This window comes from Synchiropus splendidus, chromosome 14 (genome assembly GCF_027744825.2).
Source record: "Synchiropus splendidus isolate RoL2022-P1 chromosome 14, RoL_Sspl_1.0, whole genome shotgun sequence".
Classification (NCBI taxonomy): Eukaryota; Metazoa; Chordata; class Actinopteri; order Syngnathiformes; family Callionymidae; genus Synchiropus; species Synchiropus splendidus.
In genome coordinates, this window is record NC_071347.1 from 4,185,382 (window position 1) to 4,210,384 (window position 25,003).

Genomic DNA, 25,003 nt, shown 5'->3' on the forward strand with positions numbered 1-25,003 from the left:
TCATCTGACAGAGACAAGACAGACAGACAGGCCATGAGCGGAACATCTTTGTCAATGATGGTGAACCAAGCGCTACAATGCCTTTTGATGGATTTCAGTCTGTCGATCTTCAAACTGTTTGAGGCTCTGTGTCTCGCTCAAAACGTTGAACAGTCTCAGGGATGCAACCTTTCGGCACTCTATTTCCACCTCCGATAAAGCGCGGATCACTTGTGTGTTGGACAGCAGGTACTTTGAGGCGAAAGCCCTTTTGATGCTGAGGAACTTGTAGTCAGGAACGCAGGCACATTCTGTCCGAACACAAAGAGCATTACATTCTTAACAGATACAAAACTTGACTTCTCTTCCGCAGGGACTAAAACTGTGGTGCAGTTGGCTGAAATCTTTGAGCAGTATAAAGAGCTAGATATGAAGATAGATGAAGAGTGGCTTGTTCTCATTACTGTACATCAACCTACTGTTACCTCCACTGGTCTGTTAGTTAGCAAACTCAAGATAATTCAGTATTTGTGCTATTCTGTATTGCCACCAGTATACACAAACATTCTTTAATATCAGGGGTTTCTTTCTCATGCCTACTGTGTGTGCTGTGCAATCATGTGCTGTAACACTACTGCCACCTGGTGTCAGACTGAGCTCATTGGCATCAATGATTTTTTAAATGCTAAAAAGGTATTCATTTGTAAAGATAAAAGAGCGCTAGCGGAGTGATGCAGGGTGACCAAATCAATCTCAATGTACAGCTATGCTTTCTCCACACCAGCACGACAGTCTCCATAGGCTCTTTACCATTTAACACATTTATTACAAAAGCAAATCAAGATAGATAACCAACAAGAATATAGTAATAATATTTAAAATAACCTTTAGTTTTCAACACAACTCAGTGACATTAATGAAGTAAGAACTACTTTATTAAATAGTGTGGAGTTGAGACAGATAAAGTAAGATATCTATAGTATGGTAAAGAGATGGTCGCCCTGTGCCTTTTGAACCCTCATCCAAAATGACATTACACTTCTTTAAAAACTTGTCTCTTAATACGTTTGAAAGGCCCAATCGGCCGCACTTTAATTTGTCACCAGCCATTCGCCTCTTACAGAAATAAAAATAGAGTAAGTTAATTTCAATGCTTTTTCAGACAGAGAATTATCACTGTATACGCAAAGCATGTTCTAAATGTGACTGACTGCATGAGAAAATGCAAGATTGTCACTTATAATTCAAATCAGGAAATCCTGTCTATAACAGAAAATCTGCTTTCAGGTTACAATTTTCTGTCTTAATAAATAAAAGTCAATAATATTCATTATAGTCTGTTTTAATCAGTTGCATGGTGTCAAACTCTCTGCTTAAAAAAGAAATGATGTATATTGCTGCAATAATCTGCATATTTCACAGATAGATATGAATAAATATGGAGGAGGGAATGAAGTTGCACAGAGGTTTGTTAACGTTCCAAGTAACACGACCAAGGTCATTCATATCTAAACATGTCAATCCCTCCATACCTTTTTTCCTGATGGGCAAAAGCTCTTCCTGTGGCAGCTGCTCCAGAGCGCTCTTCAGCTCTTCCTCATAGATTAAGATGTTCATTGTGCGGTCATATTCCTGCTTGACCCTTTTCTCCAGATCTCCTATGAACTTCTTCACCCTGCGCTCATGAAATCGCTACAATCACAATCTTAGATCATAATGCGGATGATGATTGTTATTACAGTTGGGGTCTGAGGTTAGGCGCTGACAGGGCGATTCGAGCGATCCGCCGCAGGCTTTCATTTTCAATGGACGGCGTGGCGTTGCTGACGGGCAAGCGGTCGACACTCTTATGGTACTGGATGTTGGCCTCGGTGTACTTTTTAAGGAGCAGGGCAAACTGGAGTCGCTGCACAAAGACACGCGGATCCTCGGCAACGAAGAACACTTTGATACGGGGAACCCAGTACTGTTGTTTTTCTACCAGGATGTCCACTCCTGGAAAGCAGAGGAATGAGGATACAGAATACACCATATCTTCACATTTTCATGGAATTAGAATCCAAATGTGTTTTAACAGAGAGCATTACATGAAGTGTATTCCAAAGGCAATGTGAATTAAATAGGCTTACCCCAGGTATTACTCTTTTTGTGTTCTTCATATAGACTGGGATCAACCTCCGCCTCGTCGAGGCTCCTCTTGACCAGCACCCTCTGAACCATGTACTGATGACGCTTTGTACAGTAGTCAGCAACTCCAACCAGCTGCCAGCTGTGGGCTGGGAGAGTCTTTATTTTAACTTATTCAAAAATAAATGTAACAAATGGCACTTTTGTCACCATAAATGCCTTCTTCTCCAGGAAGCAAGGCTTTGGCGGGAATAGGTTTTCGACCGTGAGCTCCATCGGCGCAACCGAGGCTCAGCCAGTCATCAGGCGTGCGACAGTCAAAATCCTCGTTGTCAAATATCTGGGATTTAAACAAAAAGCTTACCCGCATGACGGTGGCATGAAAGAGGTAAAGGGGTGGGCTGACCTCGATGGGAAGGTTTAGCAAGACCTGCTCAGTCGGACTCGCTTCCCAGTCTTCGCTATAACCAGACATCATGTGAGCGGAGTCTATGCCTTTCTCTCCCAGGAGCTCCTCAAAGTCAATCCTCATGTACTCTCGTCGAAGTCTGTGGCAAACAAAACGTATTCCTGCGGTTTTCTAGTTGACGCCGATGAAGCACACACTTCAAAAACTCATCACGTCATTGAATCATGGAAGAAACATACCTTTCAATGGCGAGCTTGCGAGGTGTCTGACCCAGCCCTGTTTCGAAAGGCACCCGACACTTTGGTTTGTCTCCATCACTACTGAAGAAGTTGGTCAACTTGCAATAGTCAAACTCAAACTTGACTGGAGGAGCTGCAAGACACAGTGGCAAACACATTGTGGTTCATTGTTCTTGGCAACACAGTGGTTATTTCTCACCGTCCTGGGTTGGAAACTCTTTGTAATGGATGCTGGGTTCGCTTTGTGGCCTCTGCTGGACTTGCCGTTGCTCTGAAAGCATCTGCACAGTCATTAGCACAGCACTTACAGTGGGTCAGTACTTCATCTTCATTTCTGGGTCTATTGCCTGATAAAGTGAGGTACCATAGGCATGGCTAGCTTCATACTCAGATGGCATATACTGGAAGAACCTTCTACTGTTTGTACTTGAGACATTTAAAGAGTCTCAGCTAAATGAAGTCTGTCTTCATAACATTGTTTTCCGATAGCACTTCATGAAAACCCCAGGACTTGAGGACAAGGTGTTAGCCAAAGGTATTGGCTAACAATACTCATTCATGCATTGTCCAACTCTGCAGAACCAAAGTACCACCTACATGTCTCACAACATCAGGTCTTTCACGGGGACCCTTACAAAGTAAACATTGGAGTCACAGGAATGTTGGCGCTTTTGTCTAACAACGCCACTTAGTACGATTTGTGCGATTATTTAAGGTTATTCTGAGGGTATATTGTCGCTCTTCCTGTGCGTTTTCTAGTGATGGCCCAGTGAGGCTTCATGAAACAGTGTCCTTATTTTTAGAGCTCAGTAGATGGCACTGTTGTTTTAAAAATGAGGGAAGATTCATTGAAATGGCTGTTCAAATCCAAAGATTTTTGAGCAGAGAGTGCCATCTAGTGGACTCTGAAAATAAGGACACTGTTTCATGAAGCCTCAATGACCCATCACTAGTGTTTTCCAAACACAGGTGTGCAAGGATACAGCTTGGTTGAGGAGCAAAAGTGGCTAATCTGGCTGTGCACATTCATGCTGGCCCACATCACATCTCTGCATCCCTAATGTAGACAGCATATTTGAAGCCTTTAGGTAGTGATGGGCTGATGAAGCTTCATGAAACAGTGTCCTTATTTTCAGAGCCCACTAGATGGCACTCTCAGCTCAAAAATTTTGGGATTTGAACAGCCATTTTGATGAAACTTCCATAATTTTTAAAACAACAGCACTACCTACTGAGCTCTAAAAATAAGGACACTGTTTCATGAAGCCTCACCGGGCCCATCACTAACTGTCGGGCTGTCTGTCTTTTTTCTTGCATGATGTCTTGCCTATCACCCACTGCCTAATAAATCAGAGGCTCTTCATAAAATCACTTCCCCACTGCCAAATTGAATATCTCTTGACCATGGCTGGCATTGGATGACAGATTATCAGAACCTCTTCTCGGCAGACCAAACGCTTGCCACGATCACCTTCCTATTGACAGATCACAGATTCGTCTCATCCCTAGTTTTCCACTGGTGTTTTCTTGGATCAACCACCCAACGACATCACCAGTCGGGCGAGAATCCTATTTAATTTGCCATATTGACTAGTTAGGTTACAAAGACCTATTGAGTCCACGCACACTGTTTTTACCTTGAATCGTGAAATAGTTATAATGTCATCTGAGTAAACGCCTCGCTGTTTTGTCATGACCAGCTTTGACCTGTGACCTCCAGTTCTGAACCTCCTCTCCGGAAGTTGTCTGTCTGGATATGGCGACTCCATTTTAATGCCAGAGGGAAAATGGCTTTCAGAGAAAAGGGCAAATTCGGGATGAAAAGAACCTGTGCACGATTGTATTTTGCGATTTTAGTTAAAAAAGAAACATATCTGAGGAAAATCTAGCCTCACATATCAAAATCTATTCGAATACTGGGTCACAGAGTTACTTGTGCTTCTTGTGAAGCTGCTTTTTTTATTCTTTATTACAGAAGATCAGCGTCTTTTATTGGCTCTTTTTATCTGCTCATAGTATTTGAATATTTTGAATTATGTCATCTCTTATGTGGAGTCATTTCAGTTAAGATGTCATTTTGCGTTCACAGAGGTAAGTGTGACATCACAAAGTGTTTGCTAGTATAGTATCAAGGACGTGGTATGTACTGAGGTGTTGTAATTAAAAGTGTCTTTGTGATCTGTCATCAGTTAGACCTTCTGCTTAGACGCTCAAGACTAGTCAGTCTGACTAGTTTGGAATACCCTGCATTTTGAGCTCTAATATTTAAACAGTTCTGCTGATACTTTTCTTTTCTCAGCCAATGTGTAGTTTTGTACCGCTATTTATTCTTGATTTTTGTCCCTAATTTATTGCGTTTGATTTCCAACATTTCTTTCATAGTAGATGTTTTAGTCATAAAATGAAGAATAAATCAAGTATATAGAAAATGATATAAATAAATATAATCACATTGAAGGAAGCGCCTGCCAAATACACTAACATACAGCCTGTGTTTTATTTACATTTTATGAAATTCTTTTAAATTGAATAAAGAAAATAGCCTTTGTCATAAATACAACACAATAACTTATAGTTATTTTTGTTTTTTTCTATTACTGGTTTAAAATAACTAATCTTACAATAGGATCTAATCCAATCGATTTAGAAGGCTCGATGATGCACACATTTAAAAAAGGAAAACAAAATAATAATAATTTTTTTCCCCATTGACAGGCCAGTGGTCCAGTTGCCCAGCGCGCCCTCTAGTGGAAGAACGTGTTAAGGCTCTCGGGAAAGGTAGCCTGGCGGCTAACGCAGCGTGCTAACGTTAGCCCAGTGCGCTGCGGAGACACGTCGCTGCTGGAGAGCAGAGGCACATGGAAGAAATGAGAAGGACCTTATTGACATATTTATTCACTCCAACTGAGGTATGAGACATCACACAAACACCCCTATGAACCACTTGTTTTTGTGTTCCTTTTCCCCTGTCTTGCGCCTTTATTAAAGTTTTGGAACGATAGCCAGCTGGTGTTAGCAGCTAGCCGAAGCCACATTTACATAGTGACAACTATTTATAGAAACTGCAGTTTAATGTGAGTTCACGACTCTCTGGAGAACCCTGCAAGTGTTTCCGTGTGGCATGCTTTCGGGACAGGGCTGTACTTGTAGTTCAGCATTCATTCATACACGGCTTGTTTTGGCACTTTGAAGAGTCCAAACGATTCTGTCATTGTCGCCTGCGCCCTCCACTCAGGTCCTTCACTGCACAGCGTGATGCACACGCAGCAAAGTAGAATAGAGCTCTTCAATTCATCGGACAATGAAATGAAATGAAGTGAGGTTGAGGTGTTAAGTTGGTGTATCTTCTGTTGAACTAAAATAATATTCAGTTGCATACGCTTAGTGGCAACAGTGAATTTTGAATGTAGCTGTTAATTTTTTAATAAAGTTGGTTTTATTTTTGTCAAGAAGTTTGAGCCACGTTTGAACCTTCCCGTTTCAGATGCACCTTTAAATGAATGGACTCATTCGGGGGTGTTTGGTGTTGTCTGTGCTCGTGTGCCAGCTTTTGCCTGTTGCTACTCTCCCAGCTATCAATGATGAGTCTCCTGTGACCGTGCTGAGTAGCAGATGGAAGAATGTGCTCTTTCAGTCAAGCCAGCTGGATCTAGAGAGGTTCCACAGGCTGCTCTAGATTAGGCTGATGGTGCCGTGTTCTGTGGTGAGACTTGCATTTGATGTGAGGGAAGGGAACCTCATATTCAAGTGGATGCCCCCCTTTTTTTTTTTCAAACAAAAAAACTTGGTACAGTGTGAAATGGCATGGGACACGTGTTCAATTGCACTATATTTCATTGCATAATTATTGGTCCTTATATTTAAAGTTCTGGTCTTTTACCCCAAACCATATCCCATGCAGAGATGCATGTTTAATTCTATGACTTCAACGTCTAGTGGAGAAAAGTTGACAGTTATTTTACACCATTTTTCCACAGTAAGAGGAGAAATGGCTGCAACGCTGTGAGCAGTGTGACCCAAAATATTGAAAGCACGGGGCCATTTTACCCAGGTCACGTCAAATGACACATACGTCTCGCACCACATTTTCAGCAGTTGAAATTTAAAGTTTCAAAACCACAATTAATGACACAATTAACAACATGTGGCCATGTTTGTCAAGAGTTCAAATTTAGGCTGCAGTCAGAATCAATTAAGAACCAGACCGATTTTAATGTACAGAAACAAAATATGTGGTTATTTATATGTTATTATTATTTATAAATTATTATTTGATGGCCATTGTGGTGACCACCTTATTTGGTGGGTAAGAAAATCCTTTGCAGTTGCAGTCCCAGTTTTCAGGTCAATCGTTTTTGCTTCCTTTTGAGGATATCAGATATATATCAGATATTATTTCCTAATAACAAATAGTTAAATGTGATGCAAATATTGTACCGGCTCAGCTTAATGGTTAGAAAAGACTTAAGTCCCCCGGAATCAGTGATTTCCAAAAAAATAAAATAAAATACTCTGGCGGTGCTACCATTTTCGATACTACAGGGATCCAAAAAAGAAATGGAAACAATTTTATTTGCATGAAAAACAGAGGTCAATTAAGTAAATGCATTAAATAAAAGGATCAGAAAATGTGGAAAAATGATAATCATGGTGAAACACAAGACAATCAGGTTTTTACTTACGGGTTACTTCGCTTATAAATCCGAACTAAATGATCAACCTTTAAGTTAAATGATCGCCACAGGTCTCTTTATTTCCAAAGCTTCATATTTTCTTTGTTTTCTGAAGAACACTGGTAGAGATGCCTGCAACTTTTTACATAAAGTTCAGTAACAATTTGACTCTCTGCTTGCTCTCTCTGCTTCAGTCTGCATCTTAAACAGTAGAAAACATGTTTGAGTCATGTCAGGAAGCTGAAGGCAGTTAAACAACATTTAAGAACATTTTAGGAGACTGAATATTGGGTTTCATATTTCCTTATGTACGTTTCATGCTTTAATGAATGTTCAGTTTGTGAACGGCATTCTAATAAGTGCTATATAAATAAAGCTTTATTATATTATTATTACAATTTGGGTCTTATTTACGGGGATGAGTGGAGTGCATTGTGTCTTGTACAATTAAAAACTGGGAGGACATATACTTGAATGTCAATGTATTGGATGTGGTAAGTCATGACACACATTCCCCTTAAAACCAGATTCAACCGGAACATTTATTTAGAGCCTGCCTTGGTGGTAACATGATCTCAGTTTTTTTGTGGATACTTTACCTTTGCCAGAGCAGAGTGTTCTGCTTTAGCATGGAAAGCACATCTGTAATAGAAGGATTTTCCATCTCGTATGCTTCCTCTTTGTCTTTATCAATCAGTTGTGTTTTTGCAACCAGATCTCATCTAGTTGCTGTTGTTCATATCCCAATTCCCATTGCTGTTTAATATGGAAAACAAACTGAAGAGAACCAGAGCTCAGTATGGAAAATATCACACTCACTGCTGGTCAAGTGTATTGGAGAAGATCACTGTGTGTTCAGTATCAGGAATATTAAATCACATTCTGTATTTAACTCTAAAATAGGCTGTAAAGTACAACTCCGTCAAACCCTGCCTCAATGAAGTAGTCTTGGTGCACAATGAGATTTGACTGTTGTATTCTCTTGTGCGTCTCCTGAAGCATTCTGATGAAACTTTTGTTACTCCAAACAATGCTGCAATAATTCGTACTTGCACAAGAATCTTGAGCCTCTGCTATTTAAAGAACAACTCTCATACAAACCAAGTGATTAAAAAATAAATAAATCAAGCCACAGTTCTGTGTAATCCATGTCTGATGTACCATCATTTGTTTTTAACCTGCTTATTTGCAAAATGTAAAAATCTTTAGTGCTTTCCCTAGAAGGACTAAGTCCATCCCATGCTGTAAAAGGAAAACAAAGTAGTGGGTTTACAAGCCAAACATTATAAATCTCTGAATGTGTACGCTGATGGTCAGTCCTATTTTTAAACGCTGAGATGGTTTTACAAATGACCCATTAACTGTATTCAAATGCACTTTGCGTCGCTCACATTGAAATGTGTTGTCTGTTTTGAATATATTCAAACGTTTTGTTCATTTTTACTCATGCTCATGATGCCTCAGTGGAAAGTCCGGAACTGAATGTTCTTTCTAGATTTGTCATGATAAACGTGATGCCGGAAACCTGTTAACCAACATGCAAGCTAATATCGCAAGATTGTTTTAAACTTCACATTCATCCATTCATTCATTTTGTACTTGTAGGTCGAACCAAAGCTGCTTTTACATTTCTGTTCCATGTGCTTGTTCTTGTGCAAATCTGCACCTAACGTAAGATGGGTGATTCATTTCTGATGACTGAACAGAATTGTTTAGCACCTTTTGCAAGTCATGATTTACATTATATTCGCTTTTGTGTCTATTCCTGAGCAGTTAGTGCAAATATTGACTTCCATGAGGTGATAGTATGCAAGTTCTCTGCCGTATTCTACTTTATTTCATGTCTGCCCTGCATTTATCTCAACCTGGTCCTCTAGAAACCCAAACCATGACAGGAAGGAGCAGACTGTAGTATTGCAGCAGATAACTTGAATGTGCGAGTTACAAGATGTGTTTGGATGGTTTTTAACGCTATAAAATAATTGTATTCTAAAGTTCAAATCCTATTTCAAATGAATTTATTTTTCCCTTGAGTGTTCAACTCTCCATGCTGCCATCTCTGAGGATATTTCTACTGGTGATTAACGGCCGACATCCACTCATGCTTATTTTTAGTTGCTTAGCAACCGGGAGGGAAGTCTTTTTGGGGTGGTATCTGTTGGCAGCAGTAGTGAAAGGAGGTGGGCAATGTTTAAGAAGAAATGGTTCGGGAAGGTTGCGGTCCAACTGTTTGGTCTTCATGATCATTATCATCATTACAGGCCTTTTTAGGAGTCTGTCCGTCAGTGAGTGGGAGCGTGTCTCCTGTTGTCATGCAAACTATGCACATCAATGAGTCAAGCGTGACGCTTGTTTACGCTGAAGCACTGTTTGGAATGCATATATATATATATATATATATATACACACACACATTTGAGACACTCCCAGTTATTTCTAACATTTATGTTTGCTCATATATTTTAAACAAGCAAGAATTTGGTTAATGTGAACTTCAGACCAAAGAAGGATTTGCTCATTAGTTTCACGAGATATTTGCAATAGAATTCTTGTTACCAATTAAACAGAAGTCCAAGACCGTCTTTTGCCAAACCTTGAGTACACTGTCATGGTCGTTGAGGTGTCACAGCGGCCCCCTCAAGCATTGAAGGGGAAACACTGGTATGATACAGTATTGATAAAAATCTGTTGTTGACAGTGTCACCTCAATAAATTTGTTAATTTATATTTAATTTGTATACATACTTGTTGCAACAAATGGAAAAGGAATCACTGTATTTGGCACTGAAATAAGCAACAAGACTTAAAAACCAGATTCCCACAAATCAAAATGTAATTTCCAAAAATAAAACGGAAAAACCGCCCATTAATGTCATGGGATCCACAGAACATGCGACCATTTGGCAGTCACTTCACAGAAAATGTTGCACTTGCAGTGTGCAATGAAAACAAAGCTAACATAAGTGTGAATGGGCCAGCTATGTGTAGCCATAACAACATTTAAATATGTACTTTTACGAAGAGATTCACAGTGCTTTATGAACTGCTTGACAAGGAGTATTTTGTATTTAATATAGATACAGTACAAATATAAATACATTTTAAATTTAATGAGGTCAGACTTGATTCATTTAGGTGATACATTCAAAGAAGTTTTATTTTTTTGACCAGAAAACCGTTCTATAGGAGTAATTTCTCTGTGTGTATGTGTGGGATGGAGAATTGAACAGTTAATGAATAATAAAGAAAGTGAGGTGAAATTTCACAGACTACTTGCTAGCATTGATGCAAAAGTAAATTTATAGTGTATTGGTTACGGTGCACTGAAAGAACAGAATAACAATAGGAATGTAGGTTGTAGGTTATTTCTGTGGTACTATTTATTTCATTTATTTGAACTGCTCCTCTTACTTTCTGGGAAGGTTTTGGATGTCTGAGTTGTGATATTATGTTGAAATATTGCATAGTTTTATATCGGATATCACCATTGTGCCAATGAGTTTAAGGCCATATCGCCCGGCCCTAGGTGAGAATTTCACCATCCTGTGCTCCTCCTGTTTTATTCATTTTTTTTTTTCCCGTGAGTTTTTATCACTCCCTCATGCAAATAATGTAACCTCGAGGGGCACGTGCAGTGGGAGGCAGGTGGAGAAAGGCGCAGACATGCCTATGACAGCCTTAACATTATATTTGTTTCTCCAAAAAAGTCTGGCATCTAAAAAATCATTTGTTAATTGAGGCCACCAAGATGAAAGTCATCAATGAATCTGAGTTAAGCTGATAAACGTCTGTCAGAAAAAGAAATATGGGTTTACATCATGGGAGATGCAAACGTTGTGTTGTCTGTTCTTGAAGGACAAAGATGTGAAAGAGGGTAGGGGGGAGCAAGAGAGGGTGGAGTTTGAGGGTTACCGTGTATAGACAAAAGAACAGAGGCCTCGGTCGGTACACGCTCCTCTATTCAGCAGCTGGGCTAATCCACATGGTAGTTTGAATCTCCTCATTCACAGTCGGGGGCACAAGGACGTCGGGCTGACCTCACAGCTCGCATCAAGTTTTGCTGGTCCAAACCCACCATCACTGTCAATGTTTCTGGGACGGCTGCTTGTGTGTCTTGGTCAAACTTTCATTTATATATTCATAATGTCTATGCATAGTTGGACAGTGATAGTTATGGTTTTCAATTGTTGTTGTGAGATAACAGACCAAATACTTGTGTGTGTTATATATTATAGTATACAAAATATTGTGTAATATTCTATATTTATCATGTTTCTGCTGAATCTTAAGAATTATTTTTCATCAAGAGCAGCCTTGTCTGTCCAATTCTATCATGTACCCTGTTCTATCTCTTACTTTACACCTCTTCCTTGCCACAACTTTGAAGAATTATTTCTTTTCCCTCCTCTTTATTCTGAAGTCTGTACCTCAGCTTATCCATTGTGCAGTAATACCTCTGAAATGTCCTCTGTATTATCCCTCTTTTTTCTTGTATGCTCACCGCCCTTCCTTTTCACATTTCGCAGCAATAGTCAGTCATTCCTTTTACATCCCTAAGCCCCAGCTCCCCCAACAACCCCCCCCCACCCATCGCCACCCCCTTTCCCCTGTGATGTCACTCTCTGTTTATATTGCTTTTGTCTTAGAGCGGCTGCAGCAGTAGCAGCCCAGGCTCTTCACTGGATTTGTCACTCCCCCTTCTCTCTGTTGCACTCTCTCTCTCTCTCTTTCGCTCTGTGTGTCCTCCTCCTCCTCCTTTTCTTTGGTATACCCTACAGTGGAATGAAAGGAATAACGGTGAGGAAGACTGGAGGGACTGCAAGCAATTGAGGAATGCAATAGCTAGCTAAGCATCACATCCTCTGGATTTACCTCACTGCCAAGCCCATGAAGGATTTCTAGTTTTTGATGCAATTCATTCTCCTGCTCCCAAGACCTCTTGTATTAATGCACACGAGCGGACTGAACGTGTGTCCGAGGCTTCTAAAGACAAATCTTGGTCATCTGGCTGTCTGGGAGGCAGCGACGGCCGACTGACTGCATTGTGTTGCTTTGATGACCCCTGCTGTGTTGCTGCCTGTGCTCACAACCTCCCCTCTCTCTCTCACCCTCCCCCTTCTCTCTCCTCACTTTCCTCCTTCTCATCCTCCTCCTTTCTCTCCATCACAGCTCCTGATCCAGCCATGTTCGGCACAGAGTCTTCATGTAAGTACCACCACCGTCCTTCCATACTCATTCACTTGCGTGTCTCAAATGCACATCGAATTTTCCACAGTGACTGTTCATCAAAATTTTCTCAGCATAGAAATGTTGCTCTAGTTGGGCATCCTCATTCCTGCCGTCTTCCTGTTTGCTTTCATGGTTGCTGGTGGCAGATTGCACAGGGAGGAATCTGGAGTCTACCATTTTTAGCATGGAGGGTCAAGCTGTATAAGCGAGTACATCATGCCAAGCTCACTGACTCGCCTGTGTAATTATACACGTTACACGTACTTGTACAAATAGATGTGTGTCACAGTGTGAGATGGTGTGTCACATGATTTTTGGTGGAGTTGTTTTCATTTTCACTCCGTATTAAATGGCATTATGATACGGTGCAACAAGGTCATGTTTAGTCTGATTGTAGCTGTGATTTTTGTGGAATGAGCTACTTAGCCCCCATGTGTGTCCAAAGCAGTTATGTTTCATCTCTATGTGCTACTTAACCTGTCGAAGAGTACCACAAGTTTAGCACGAGTAGTGCAGCTTCCCACACGGCATCGGAAAATCTCCCCTTATGTCACTAGACAATTTGGTGAGAGAATTGCTTTTTGGCATCAGAGCTTTGGCCCAACTTTGGCCCAAAGTCTCTTTAAACCTGCTGTGGAGTTGAATTGAGATGTTTATAAGATTCAAGAATTTCAGGTGAGATTCAATGTTTGTTTTTTTTTAAACCTATTTGGAAGTCATGTTACTGTCTGGTCTATTTGAAATTGTATTTTATTAGTCTCTTATCTTAAACAGATGATTTTGCAAATCTAAAAGAAAATTTAAAGACTGGTTTCAATGAAAAAGCTATTGTGTTTTTTAAGAGCTAAGAGCAGAGGAAAGCACAATGAAGAGCTACTTCTCCAACAGCCATATAGTTTATTGCTAAAGGAAAGTTTTATTGCCACGTTGGAGCATGCTTCGACTTGCATGTTTTTCATAGCTGCACTGCTAGTACATGCTGCATGGGCTTTTTTTTGAGCGATTTATTGGCGGCCCACATGGTCTAAGATTTATGCAAAACCATTCCTAGTTTTTGTTGTATTTTTTTGCCGATTAATTAAATATCACACTTATAAAATAAGCACAGGACATTTTGTAAAAGTAATGCTGGCTACATCCAAGATGACCAGCTTCTGCCCTTTCCTTACCAATACCTGATTAACTTAAATTTTATCAAATTATCCCATAAAATAACCATGTGAGCTCTGCTAAGTGTGATTTTGTCATGATAGACATATCCAAAAACATTTGGGGCTGACAGTCATAAATGGAAGATGAAAGAAACATGATCGATATTTACGATCACAGGTCTTTGTGTGGGCTGGGTGAGCCGATTGCTCCTGAAACTGTGATATGGAACAGGATGTAGCCTATCAAGAAGTGAGTTGACTGAAGCAAGCTAGCTGAGGAAAAGTTTAGATTTGATGCCAATAGAAGCTCTAGCTAAGGAGTAAATTTCACTCCCATCTGGTGTTGTATTCACCTGCGCTGTTCCCTCGTTCTGTGAGCAGCGGTTTCCTTCAATATTGGGGAGCCTCCGTTTGACCACCATCATCCCCTCTGCTTTCGTGTTGCATGTTGTTGCAGTGTTTCTTTTCAGTTTCATCATGTGTGATCACGTGACATTTTGGCTTATGAGGACAAACTTTTAGATTTGTTTTGCCTGAGAATCAAGACTTGTGTGCTGTGTTGGTGTTATCAGGGTGCGTGCAGAATTACAATCAACAGCAGATTTTTTTTTTTTTGTCTTTGTCCTCCTGCCTAACATATTTTATGTCCAAATTTACTTTGTTATATTAATATTTATTTATTTATATTTACTTATTTATTAATTTATGTCCATTACTTTAATGTTACTGTAGAAAGGAAATCTATCATTCAAGAGCCAGGAAATTTAAGCCTGGACACAGAAGATGTATAACAAATGAGAAAGGTACCTAGTGTTTATCTATATGTCCTCACAAGCTCTGGATCTGGGATTTATACTGTATGGAAATTAGATGAAGATATTTGTTGTTCTGTGATGTCATCGTCAGTCTTTATCACATTGCCTTTTGTAACAACATTTCACTGTGATCGCACACTAAACCTGCATTTATGATTTCTGACACTGGAGGTGAGGAAATCAATTGCTGAAAATATTTTCTATGCAGTGCAGTTATTATGCCATGGTCTTCAGGAAGTAGTTATTTTTATATCATAACTAATCATAACTAGATTGCTCGCAGAATTCCATGATTTAGTGACCGACTGTAGTTGGTAGACTGGGCTGCTGAGCATCATGGGAAGTCAACGTTACTGAGCTTGCTGTTGAGGGTGATGGCACCTCACAAGTGGCTTCCTTTTGTAAGGTGGCCAAACAGGATGGTTAAATTGGAAATAAATCTGAGAAACTGTGGTTAGTTCTGACAGTGATTTGCACTCAGATTTTGTTCAAAGAGCCAGTCTCCTTGAAAGAGCCACATGTGGCTCACGAGCCATAGGTTCCCGACTCCTGCCTTAATAAAAAATCATTTCAGTGAAGGAAGTTGAAGACAAATCTGCACATCTGCAAGTCATTTATGTTGCGAGTTAACAAACATAGCTGATATCAGGTTTGTTATGTGTTCTCCGAAGACATCACCTAAGACCGAGGAGCACACATACTGCATCAGGATACACACATGACTTCTCGGTTGTAAACTAGGTTGACATCATTAGACCGTGATTAGTCAGTGAGTTTGTTTACTTCCGCTGTGCAGTTGACGCTGGCGCAGCCGCACATCACCCAGTCATAGTCGAGCTACTCTGTTACATGCTAGCTTAGTTGAGCTATTAACTGCATTATCCAGGCCGTGTAGTCCGACTCAGAGAAATTTGAAAGTGTCATGTAGCCACAGTCAATCTGAATGAATGTATTCTGATTGGGGGTGAAATATTTCCTTTTCACATGACATGAAATGATACTGAATCACTCTCTCGATCCATTTGTACATGTGGCATTATTGACCAGAATGCAGTTGCAGTGTTTTTGAAAGGAGCCCCGCTCTTGTTAAAAGTAATAGCAATGTTGTGTCCTTGTGCCTCTTCGTCATCCGTGTGCTACATGTAGTCAGTTTGCAGTCCACAGTGAAATGCCTTTCACATGTTCCTAACAACTAAAAAAACTGCTATGACAAACCCATCTTGCAGACCGACATTGTATTATTGATGTTGTTTTCTTACAGGCGCATGCGTGAATATACATATGGGTAATATGAAAAAAAAAACATCCAGCGAAGTGAATGATTCAATGTTTATTTCAATTCTCTGATACATTGCAGGTACATTACAGACATTTCAAACATGTAAGTGTAGAAAATCCTGCATGTGTTGATATGATCCAAGTCAGACACCCATTAAATCAGTCTGCCCTCCAGTCTCTGTGATATTGATCGTCTTTTGTCAGAATGTCTGTACAGGACATGACGTTGAGGCTTTGCTAAAGGTTACGACTGTTTTAAGCAGCATTCTTTGATGTAAGTGTTGTGACACCCGATTGCTAAATCATTGTCCGTTCTCCCGTATGTTCCTCTATGTGCATTAGTCAGTTCGACCCAGCGCTCTTGTATGACTGTTGCTATGAGCAGTGATTAGTGGTCTGTCCATGGAATGTCCCCCCTTTACATGAAAGCCTGGACTGGTCCAGGTGTTGCGGTAGTCTGACAAGCAGTGACTAAATGGTAAAGAACGTTTTGTGCCGGTGTGTTGTTGCGTTTAACGTTTGTAGTCATGAAATTGGCCCTTCACTGAGATCAGTTTCACCATCACTGTTACTGTGAGGAGTCATTTACGTGTTGATTTCGTCAACGGTGACAATGATGAAAATATTTAGTTAACAACCCTTTTTTTTTCATAATGATAACATGACAATGACAAGCTAAACATGTGTCCTTGGTGATGGTGGTGCAGTTGTGTGACGTCTGTGAGTTTTCGTTGACGAGACGAAAATGTATGTGATCTGTCGGACATTCAAAATATGGGACATTGTTGTCGGTGTAATCTCCAATACCTGTCAGACAAAGTGCCTGTGCTTGTACACGAGGCTGCAGCACATACATTGACTCATGGTCTGTGGCGGCGGCACCAGTTGGTGGTCGAAAACGCCGTGCTGTTGCGTGGCGGTACTTTGTTTACAATCACTCCGAAGCAATAAATGAATGTGCTGGGGGAACGAATCTCAAGCGTCACCCACAAGATTGTTTTTAGGTAAGTCACAACAAGTGCCATTAACACACCATATGTTGATACTATTAGATGAGCATTAGTTGTGATACATACACAACTTTTCCCACATCGTGGTGCAAATGAGCTGCTGATGGGCTTGAATTAGCTTGGTTTGCGCTGCTGATCTCCAACTTAAGTTAGCTTGGTTATGCTAACGTCAGTTCAGTAGCTTATGTGTGTCACTGTTTATAGTGAACCTATGGCCAAATGTTGTCAGCAATGTTCAATCTTATGGTTAATAAGCAAATGGTCAATAATCAAAATGTATTGTTAAGGTCATTCTATTCTGAACATTGTTGTATCTGGGCTAAATGATGTGTTGAAACACATGATGCAATGCGTCACAAGTACAGTTTATTGTACTTAAGGTGTATTTAAGCTATTATTGTCTTAATATAGTTGATGTATCTACATGAATTTGTATTCAATAGTAAATACAGTAATTGTATCCCCACATTGATTATTATAATAATTTCTCCCTGACTAAAATTGAAGAAAATTTAATTGAGTTGAGCCTAGACTATTTCAGGTAGACATAACTACAATGTGGCGTAAACGAACTATTTTCATCCAAAACACTAGAACTAAGACTAAAACTGATATGGCTGCCAAAAACGACACTGGTCATTAGATGCAAAAAAAGAAATTGGAGAAAGATGTGTTGATACTGAAATAAACAAAAATGTTTATATAAAAAAATATACGCATTAGTCAGTCCAGCACAATTTTTTTAACATGGCCTTTAAAAGCCAAACGGCAACCAGCTGTCTCTGTTGCTGTGGTAACCTCAGTTACAAAAAAAGAGAACTTGCAAAAAAGGCAGTGATCAGGTTTCTGTGGTAACTGCTCACTTCACCCTTCATCCCATATTGTAGCCAGGAGATGAGTGAGCCATAAACGTGCATATTTTAGGGTAAGTGATGCTGAGGCGAGGCTTCACCTTATAAAAGAAACGCTAATTGAGCTGTTGCTCATTCTGACCTTTGTCTGAAGACCTTCACCAGAGCCTGAAATTGACGTATTGCTTATTGCTGTTGGGAGTAAAAATATATATTGCAATTGTTGGCCAACTGTGTCAATGTCTTCTACGTGGGTCTCGATCCGTTTTTAAAAAGTAAGATGGGTACAAAGATGAAACGTCTGTCCGAACACCTCGGAATTTGATGTCTCCCTCTCACCGCACTTTCACCTATGCACCTTTATACCACAGCCAAATTAATGGGGTATTTAGACATGGGTCAAGCGACTTCCAATGGACATGGGTATTTAGGGATCATTCGTAACCCAAAATGTTGACCAAACTGTTTTTAAATTTAAAACAGCCAGTCATCTTCTACTGTTTTGCCTTTGTTTCTGTTCGAGTTCTGGATTCAGTCCTTGGCAACAATTACAATGGGAGTCTATAGAGACAGTGGTGTGTGTGATGCCTCATTTCTGACTAATTTTTTTTTTAGTTGACAAACACAAATGTTATATCAAAACTGAGCTTGGCCAACTTCTTAAACTATGGATATTAATTAAAGCCAGAGGTCATGCATTTTTTATGTCTGTGTATGATTCTCTGTTATTGAGTCTGGTAATCATATCTAATTCTCTGACTCCTACTGTTACTGAAATGCTTGATTCTACTCGCTGTCCCATCTGAACCATAAAATGTAGCAACTTGCCTTTCATTCATAATTTATAGCTATATCTGTCTTCTTACTCATGAACCACAGTTTTTTGTATCACCAGCTTGTAGCTTTAAACAGTGGTTTGGGTAGCTTGCTTTCCATTACTTAGATAGAGGGTCCAATGGAGAAAAGCCTTGCTCTCTGGCTAGAGCTTGATTATGATGTCATATTTGGAGATATGTCATGTGATGTCATCACCATCGTGACATTTCCCACTCAGACTCCCACCCCATGCTGGAAGTAGGCCTTCAATCAGAACTGCTCTGGCTTTTCTTTGCTAAAATAGCTGTGTACGCTAGTTGAGCGAGTTTCTCGACAATTGTGCATTGTGCATTAATTATTATGTTATTCCTCTGTAATAATATACAATACCCAAACTATTTCTTCAATGTTTTGTACTTCTCAAGACACATTTCTTTGTCTTTTATTTTAGTCAGACTGACACAAGATTCTTGTTATTGGATAAGTGGGAAGTGTGTTTGATTTTGTTCTTACATTCCACTTCTGTGTTTCCTGTCTGCGTTGGGTTTGTTGTGGTTCAATTCCTGACACAACACAAAGTTCTATCACGCTCTTGATTGCCTCTTTAGTTCAGAAAAGCATAGTATTGTTGCCAAATATTGCATTAGTTTGCACTGACTGAAAGCTTCTTTTTATTTGTCTATGAACATGATCATTTCATCTCAAGAAGTGTGAATCTTGAACAAATTTCTTACTGTGCTATTTAGTTGCTGTACATGTTATATCACAATGTTATTTTCCTGTCCAGGGTCTAGTCCCGCCTCTCGCCCAATAACTGCTGGGATAGGCTCCAGCACTCCCCAGTGGTTAATTGACAATGCATTGACATATCATAATATCTGCTATTTCTGGGTATGAGTCACCTCTGTTCCAGTTGTATGACTCATTAATTTACGCTTACATTTGAACATGAATATTGGCCCATATGTGACCTCAGCCTTTTCATTGTCCATCCCACCTTATCTACGTTGGTTGTCTAAAATGTGGGATGCTTCTACTGAACCATTGTTGTATGACCAAGTCAGGGTCCCATCAAGGGATCGGAAAGCAAACTCTAGCATGATAGTGGTGCTTATAGGCTTTAAATGATCAACGGTTAACCCCTAGTTGTCCTCAGTTAAGATCGGACCTGGCTGCAGAAATTAATTCAAATGAATATTTCCATAACAATAATCTCTGACAGAAAGACCAACGGCAATCTACAAATCTGCACCCGAGAGGCTTCTTCTTCCAGTCTGGTGTGGGGTTGTTTAGGGGTTGTCATGGTTACCTCTGCAAGAAGAGGCTAAGTAACATTCGTCCCCGCACCCTCTTTCATTAAAATCCATGTTATTGATTGGCTGGTGTAGTATCTCCAGGCCCCCTCCTCTGTGTGCTTGTTCTGCTGCGTTACTAGAGGCAGGAGCAGACAGAGCTGAATCACAATTGCTGCCGCCTGCTGTCACTCAGTCCCAACAGCCAATCGTGGAGACACGAGCAGGAGCAAGGGGCCCCTCTCTAGTAAATGTGCTTTATGAAAGGCTGCTTGCTGTTTTTGAGTTTCTCTATGGATGTGGTCACCGGATAGTGGCTGTGTAGCTGGAAATTGGCTCTACAGAAGGACAGAATACCTGAAATTGTTTCTTAAAAATAACTGTTGCGCTCGGCTTTTATTGATTTGAGGTGAAATGGAAGGTGAGTTAAAGCTGTTTGTTTTGTTTTTTTTAAACAGTGAGGACATCAGGAATTGCAATGTTGCTTTTTCTCCCTTGTCCGTTTCAGTTTCTACAAATGATAACTCTTTAATGCGTCTTGATATTCATGAAATGTTAGGTTTGCTCAGCAAGTGGTCAGTACTGTGTGTTCCCGTGTGTTGTGTATTGTTTCCCGTGCGTTGTGCCTCCTTGTATATCTGTTTGTATTAGGTGGCAGTTGCTATCTGTGTTTACATAGTGGCTTGTTAAGCAGGGGAATATGGAATGTGTGGACTGTCTGTCCCTCTTATTGCATCCCAGTGCTGCAAAACCAATATGAGACTAAAATCTGGTTTAGATTTTCAAGTGTCCACATTTTCATCCCTGACCGCTCCAAACTGTTGATTAACATTCCTCCATTTTATTGCCCTTCACGGTCAGCCCATGTAATCTGTCATTATTGTTAAATTCATATCTTCTGTTCCGTTCAAGATACTTGTATGAATAAACACATTGTTGTAGTGGTAAGTCACTGCGTCATTGTTTGACTGAAATTGCAACCTAGTTGTTCCAAAGGAGAAAATGTGAAGGCTGAGCAACCACATAACCAGTCTGTGTTGATTAATATGTTTACTCTGCCGTGTGCTCTTTGATTCATGCTTTTCATGGGTGGTTATTCTGAGGAATAAAAGCTTTTAGTGGTTTTTGGCAATCAATATGAGCTTTTTCAAAATCCCTCTCAACGCCTTTCTTTCATATTTTTAGATGTCATTACAGTTATTTACTACTTAATATGTTGACATTACAACTAACTATATTAAAAATCTTTTGGCATATTTTTTTAATGGCAGGTTTAATTTTGGCCCAAAGAGTTACTTAACATTGTGATGCTATACAATCAATTTAATGTTAAAAGTTGAGAGTTCTGTTTGATTTTCTCTGGTGTTTTAATCACTGAGTGAGAAAATTGGTGGCACGGAAGCATCAGTTCATCCTCATGTTGGCATTTTTAGGACAATATTAGATAGAGCTTTTTTTCCTTGTGAATGATTTCCATGATTTTTTTCCCCTCATGATGATATTAAATATCAGTATTTAGCCTATTTTGTTTGGAGGCAGTCAGGTGTCTTCATGTATGTTAAATTTCTTTCCAACAAGAGCTTGAGTGAAATGTATATCAGGGTTTTGTTGCTTAATGCTTAGCTCGTTCTGCTAACCGCTGCTCACTGTCACTTCTCTTAGGTAGTAGATGGTGAATTAACACCATCAATCACCACTGGTTACGTGCAGAGAGTAGCATCGATAATCAAATTATTAAATAATGCCACCTCCATTATTGGTGTGGCGTCGTGAGCGCTTCAGCCCTTTCAGTTCCGCTGACAGGGGAAGGTAGTGCGTTATCACCATGGTGGTGCCATCATAATCAACATGTGGAGGAGTGACTCATTCCAAAGGTTTTTCATTTGGCAAGTTTATGAATACATTTCCTTTGGATTGTTAGAATGACAGATGTCATGTATTGAAATGTATAGTGCATGTAAATGTTACTTCGCTACTGGTTGAAAAATGTGTGGAGCACAGACTGACTGAGACGATCAAACGGGAATTCTGGGACACTGTAACATTCACACTAGTGCGAGTCACGCTTTAAATCATCACCTTCTTCATGAGCCCAGACGTACTTACCAATCCAGTGGTTCTGTGATGGTAATGTTGCGTCCTTCAACCCTACAAATCACGTCCTCTAATGTTCTTATGAGATTTAACGATCAAAATGACCTGGCTGAAGGTGGTTGAAGACCAATCTACACGTCTGCGTTTCAGCATCATTTTGAGTGACAACACGGTTTGTGTATTCGCCATCGGCAACGACCAAGGACCAATGCACCATCATGTTACACATACAACTTGCGTACCGCAGATCTCCCAGTCCAGTCACATTTGAAACAGTTACTTCCATGCTTAGTAGAGCAACTAACCGTATTATCAGAGTAATAGTAGTCCGACTAACGGAATTTTGAATTTTTCTCCCATAGTCAGACTATGCTGTTTCAATGCCTGCAAGTCCGATCTTCGCTGGACTATTGCGATAATTTGATTTTAGGCTGTAGAGGGTCATACTGAGGGGTAGAATTGTGGTTGTTGTTTTTTTTTAATCCAGCTCCAGTTGTGTTTACTTCTGTCATATCTGAGCTAAAGTCTCTGATGATGCAAGCAATCTGTTGTCAAAATAATTTAGTCCCAACATTTTACTCACAGAAGGTTGCTATCGGCCCTAAAATAAGCATTTCTGTCGACCCTTAGTTACTGCATGTTATTATTCCACATAAACTACTTTGTGTATGAAAAGTAAATAACACTGCTCATACATACAGGAACGCCACCAACCCCATGGTCACCATGTGGACTAAACAATGTTCTGTGGTAAACACTCGACACCCACTCTTTTTAGACTTTCATATATCAAGATTTCTTCCTGGAGATATATCTAGATGGGGGCATCATATTGTGGGATTTTGAGCACCCAATGTAAACTCCTTCTCCGCCATCAGTGTCTTCCTCCACAGTCTGACAACGCTTGGGTGCTCTTCGTAAATTACTCAAAACAATGAATTTCAATTTTTCCACAACATTTTCTTAACATTTGTGCATGGTACGTGTTTGTGTATGTACATGTAGTATTATTCTTGTGTGGACCCATCTTTGACAGGACGCTGATCTTGTGAGGACATTTTAGGACATAATGATTGTGATTTTTTTGGCCGGTTTGGTTAAGAGTCATGGTTAAGTTTAGTCATTTGTTTTGGACGTTAGAGTGGCTTTGGAATGCATGTCAGTGAGTGGTCCTTACAAAGCTAGAGGTACAAATGCATGTGTGTATACATTTATTAAAGGGATTGTGGTTCTTTTTATCATTCCAGTCAGAGCGACTGTGTAGCTGACCGTCCCCCACTTCAGTAAAGGTCACGTCTCCTGTTGTCTCCGATGACATTTAGTCTCGAGTCTGTCTGTTAGAATTTGTCACCTCAATTCATCAAGTTTATTTCCAAAGATGCTCCCTGCTGGTTTCCTTGTCCATAAAATTGTGTTGGTCTGCCCAGCCTATGAGGCCGAGAACTGTGTCTGACCCAATTTCATTTTAAATCATACTCTCCGGGAAGTTCGCTCTCTGTACAACTCTTGGTATCGCTGAAATTTCCCCGATTTGTGCTGCTGCAAAATGCTCTCCAGTCAGTATTGTGATAAAAACACTGAAACTTAGTGGCTCCCTTGTGGCTTCTCTTATTATGGCCTTCGCTTCATGACCATTTTTGGATTGATGACAAAACTGTACTTTACTTTTGGTACCTCAACTAACTGCTGCGTAATTGCTTATTATTAGTTGCCTGCTCTTTCTTACTGCACGATGGCTGCATCGTAAATTATCTAAAAAATATTTTCTCTTGGTGGTTGTACATACCCTTTTCCCATTTTCATAATTATTTTAATTAAAGATTCCTTTCAGGTCACTGTTGAGCTGAATATTTGAAGAGCACTAATAATACTTCGTAAGTGTGAGACCTTAGATTAATTTAATGAGCCATCATCCCAAATGAATAAACTTTAGATTGTTTTTCTTTGTAAATAGCTTGTGGGTGTTTTGTTTTTTCATTCTTGTATTTTCATGTTGTGCAGTCAGGCAAGTTTTCAGATTGTTGGGGAGTAAGGCAAGAGTAATCCCTCTCAATTTTGTACCATAATTTTGCTTGTAATGTGAAAGAGACCCTACATTGTTGAACGCTTGCTACGGCAGGTTTTGGGAATAGACTTTTTACGTTTCTGAACAAATTTAAATATTCCTGAGATTGTGTTATCTATGTATTCTAGGATGGTAGATGTGGAGTATGTGAAGCACAGAGTCGCGCTTTTTGATGACAATTGAGAGCCTGTCAAGCTACTTGCTAGCTTAGTCAAGAGTGAAATTCAAATTTCTCTCCAGTAGACGGACTAAGCTGTTTCTATGCATTTTAAAAGTCTGATATCAGTCTGACTAATGCAATAATTCAGCTTTCTGGGCCTGCATCTACTTGTACTCATAGCCCATAGGAGGTCATGTTGGAATGCCAGTTCGGGATGGAGTGGCGGATCCGTGGTACGTGCTATAAAGAACTTGACTGTCTGTCCACAAGCCATTTTATCATCCAGCATCAGTTGTATTAGTTAGTTTGAGGAAACATTGTTTTTTTGCAAGCCGATAGATTTTATGCATTGAGGTCCATGAGGTTTGTCTTGGTCAGTTTTGAATTCCTCACGCCAATTTTGAGTTGGACTGAACTCTGCTGACTTGGATATTGCCACAAAATGTTGTATCTGGCATCAGAAGAACCTACTTATTATAAACCTGACAGTCACACATTTGGATGCTTGGATGAGTACCTTGGAGACCATTGTGGCCAGAATTGTGCTGATTGGTCCAACAGTCCAATGGTCATGTTTGGTTGGTAAAGCCTTCCCTCAATGTACTGAGGACAAAATCAGCACCCATCCAATACTACAGTACAACATGCTATTCAAATTCTTTCATATGCCTTTGCCTCTAACGCAGCATTGTCTTTCCGGCTTTGCAACAACGATATACCTCATGCTACCTGCTGTTAAATGCGGTTGAGGTTGGCAAAAAAAAAATCTGTTGATATTAAAATGTAATGATTTGCACCCAGCAGTCGGACAGAGG

General features: G+C 40.0%; 2 protein-coding genes across 12 annotated transcripts in view; one reads left to right on the forward strand and one right to left on the reverse strand.

Moving 5' to 3' along the window:
• Nucleotides 1-4,552, reverse strand: LOC128771369 (dynein axonemal heavy chain 1-like). Its single transcript, XM_053886788.1, has 10 exons — nucleotides 4,392-4,552; nucleotides 2,954-3,035; nucleotides 2,755-2,887; nucleotides 2,513-2,654; nucleotides 2,317-2,446; nucleotides 2,109-2,255; nucleotides 1,719-1,974; nucleotides 1,512-1,654; nucleotides 116-290; nucleotides 1-4 (listed from the first exon to the last, which is right to left on the reverse strand). The coding sequence occupies exons 1-10, from the start codon at nucleotides 4,521-4,523 to the stop codon at nucleotides 1-3; spliced, it is 1,344 nt and encodes a 447-aa protein (XP_053742763.1). The 5' UTR covers nucleotides 4,524-4,552.
• Nucleotides 4,553-5,286: 734 nt separating this feature from the next.
• LOC128770486 (suppressor of tumorigenicity 7 protein homolog) overlaps nucleotides 5,287-25,003 on the forward strand; it is a 37,015-nt gene continuing 17,298 nt past the window's right edge. For 2 of the 11 annotated variants that reach the window (XM_053884999.1, XM_053885002.1), the window contains exon 1: nucleotides 12,090-12,632. In XM_053884999.1, coding sequence (XP_053740974.1) covers nucleotides 12,483-12,632 — 150 coding nt within the window. In that variant the 5' untranslated portion in view covers nucleotides 12,090-12,482. Of the gene's footprint in view, nucleotides 5,664-12,087; nucleotides 12,633-20,167; nucleotides 20,291-25,003 lie in introns of those variants that run through there. The other 9 variants (XM_053885009.1, XM_053885004.1, XM_053885005.1 and 6 more) reach the window with 9 other exon arrangements.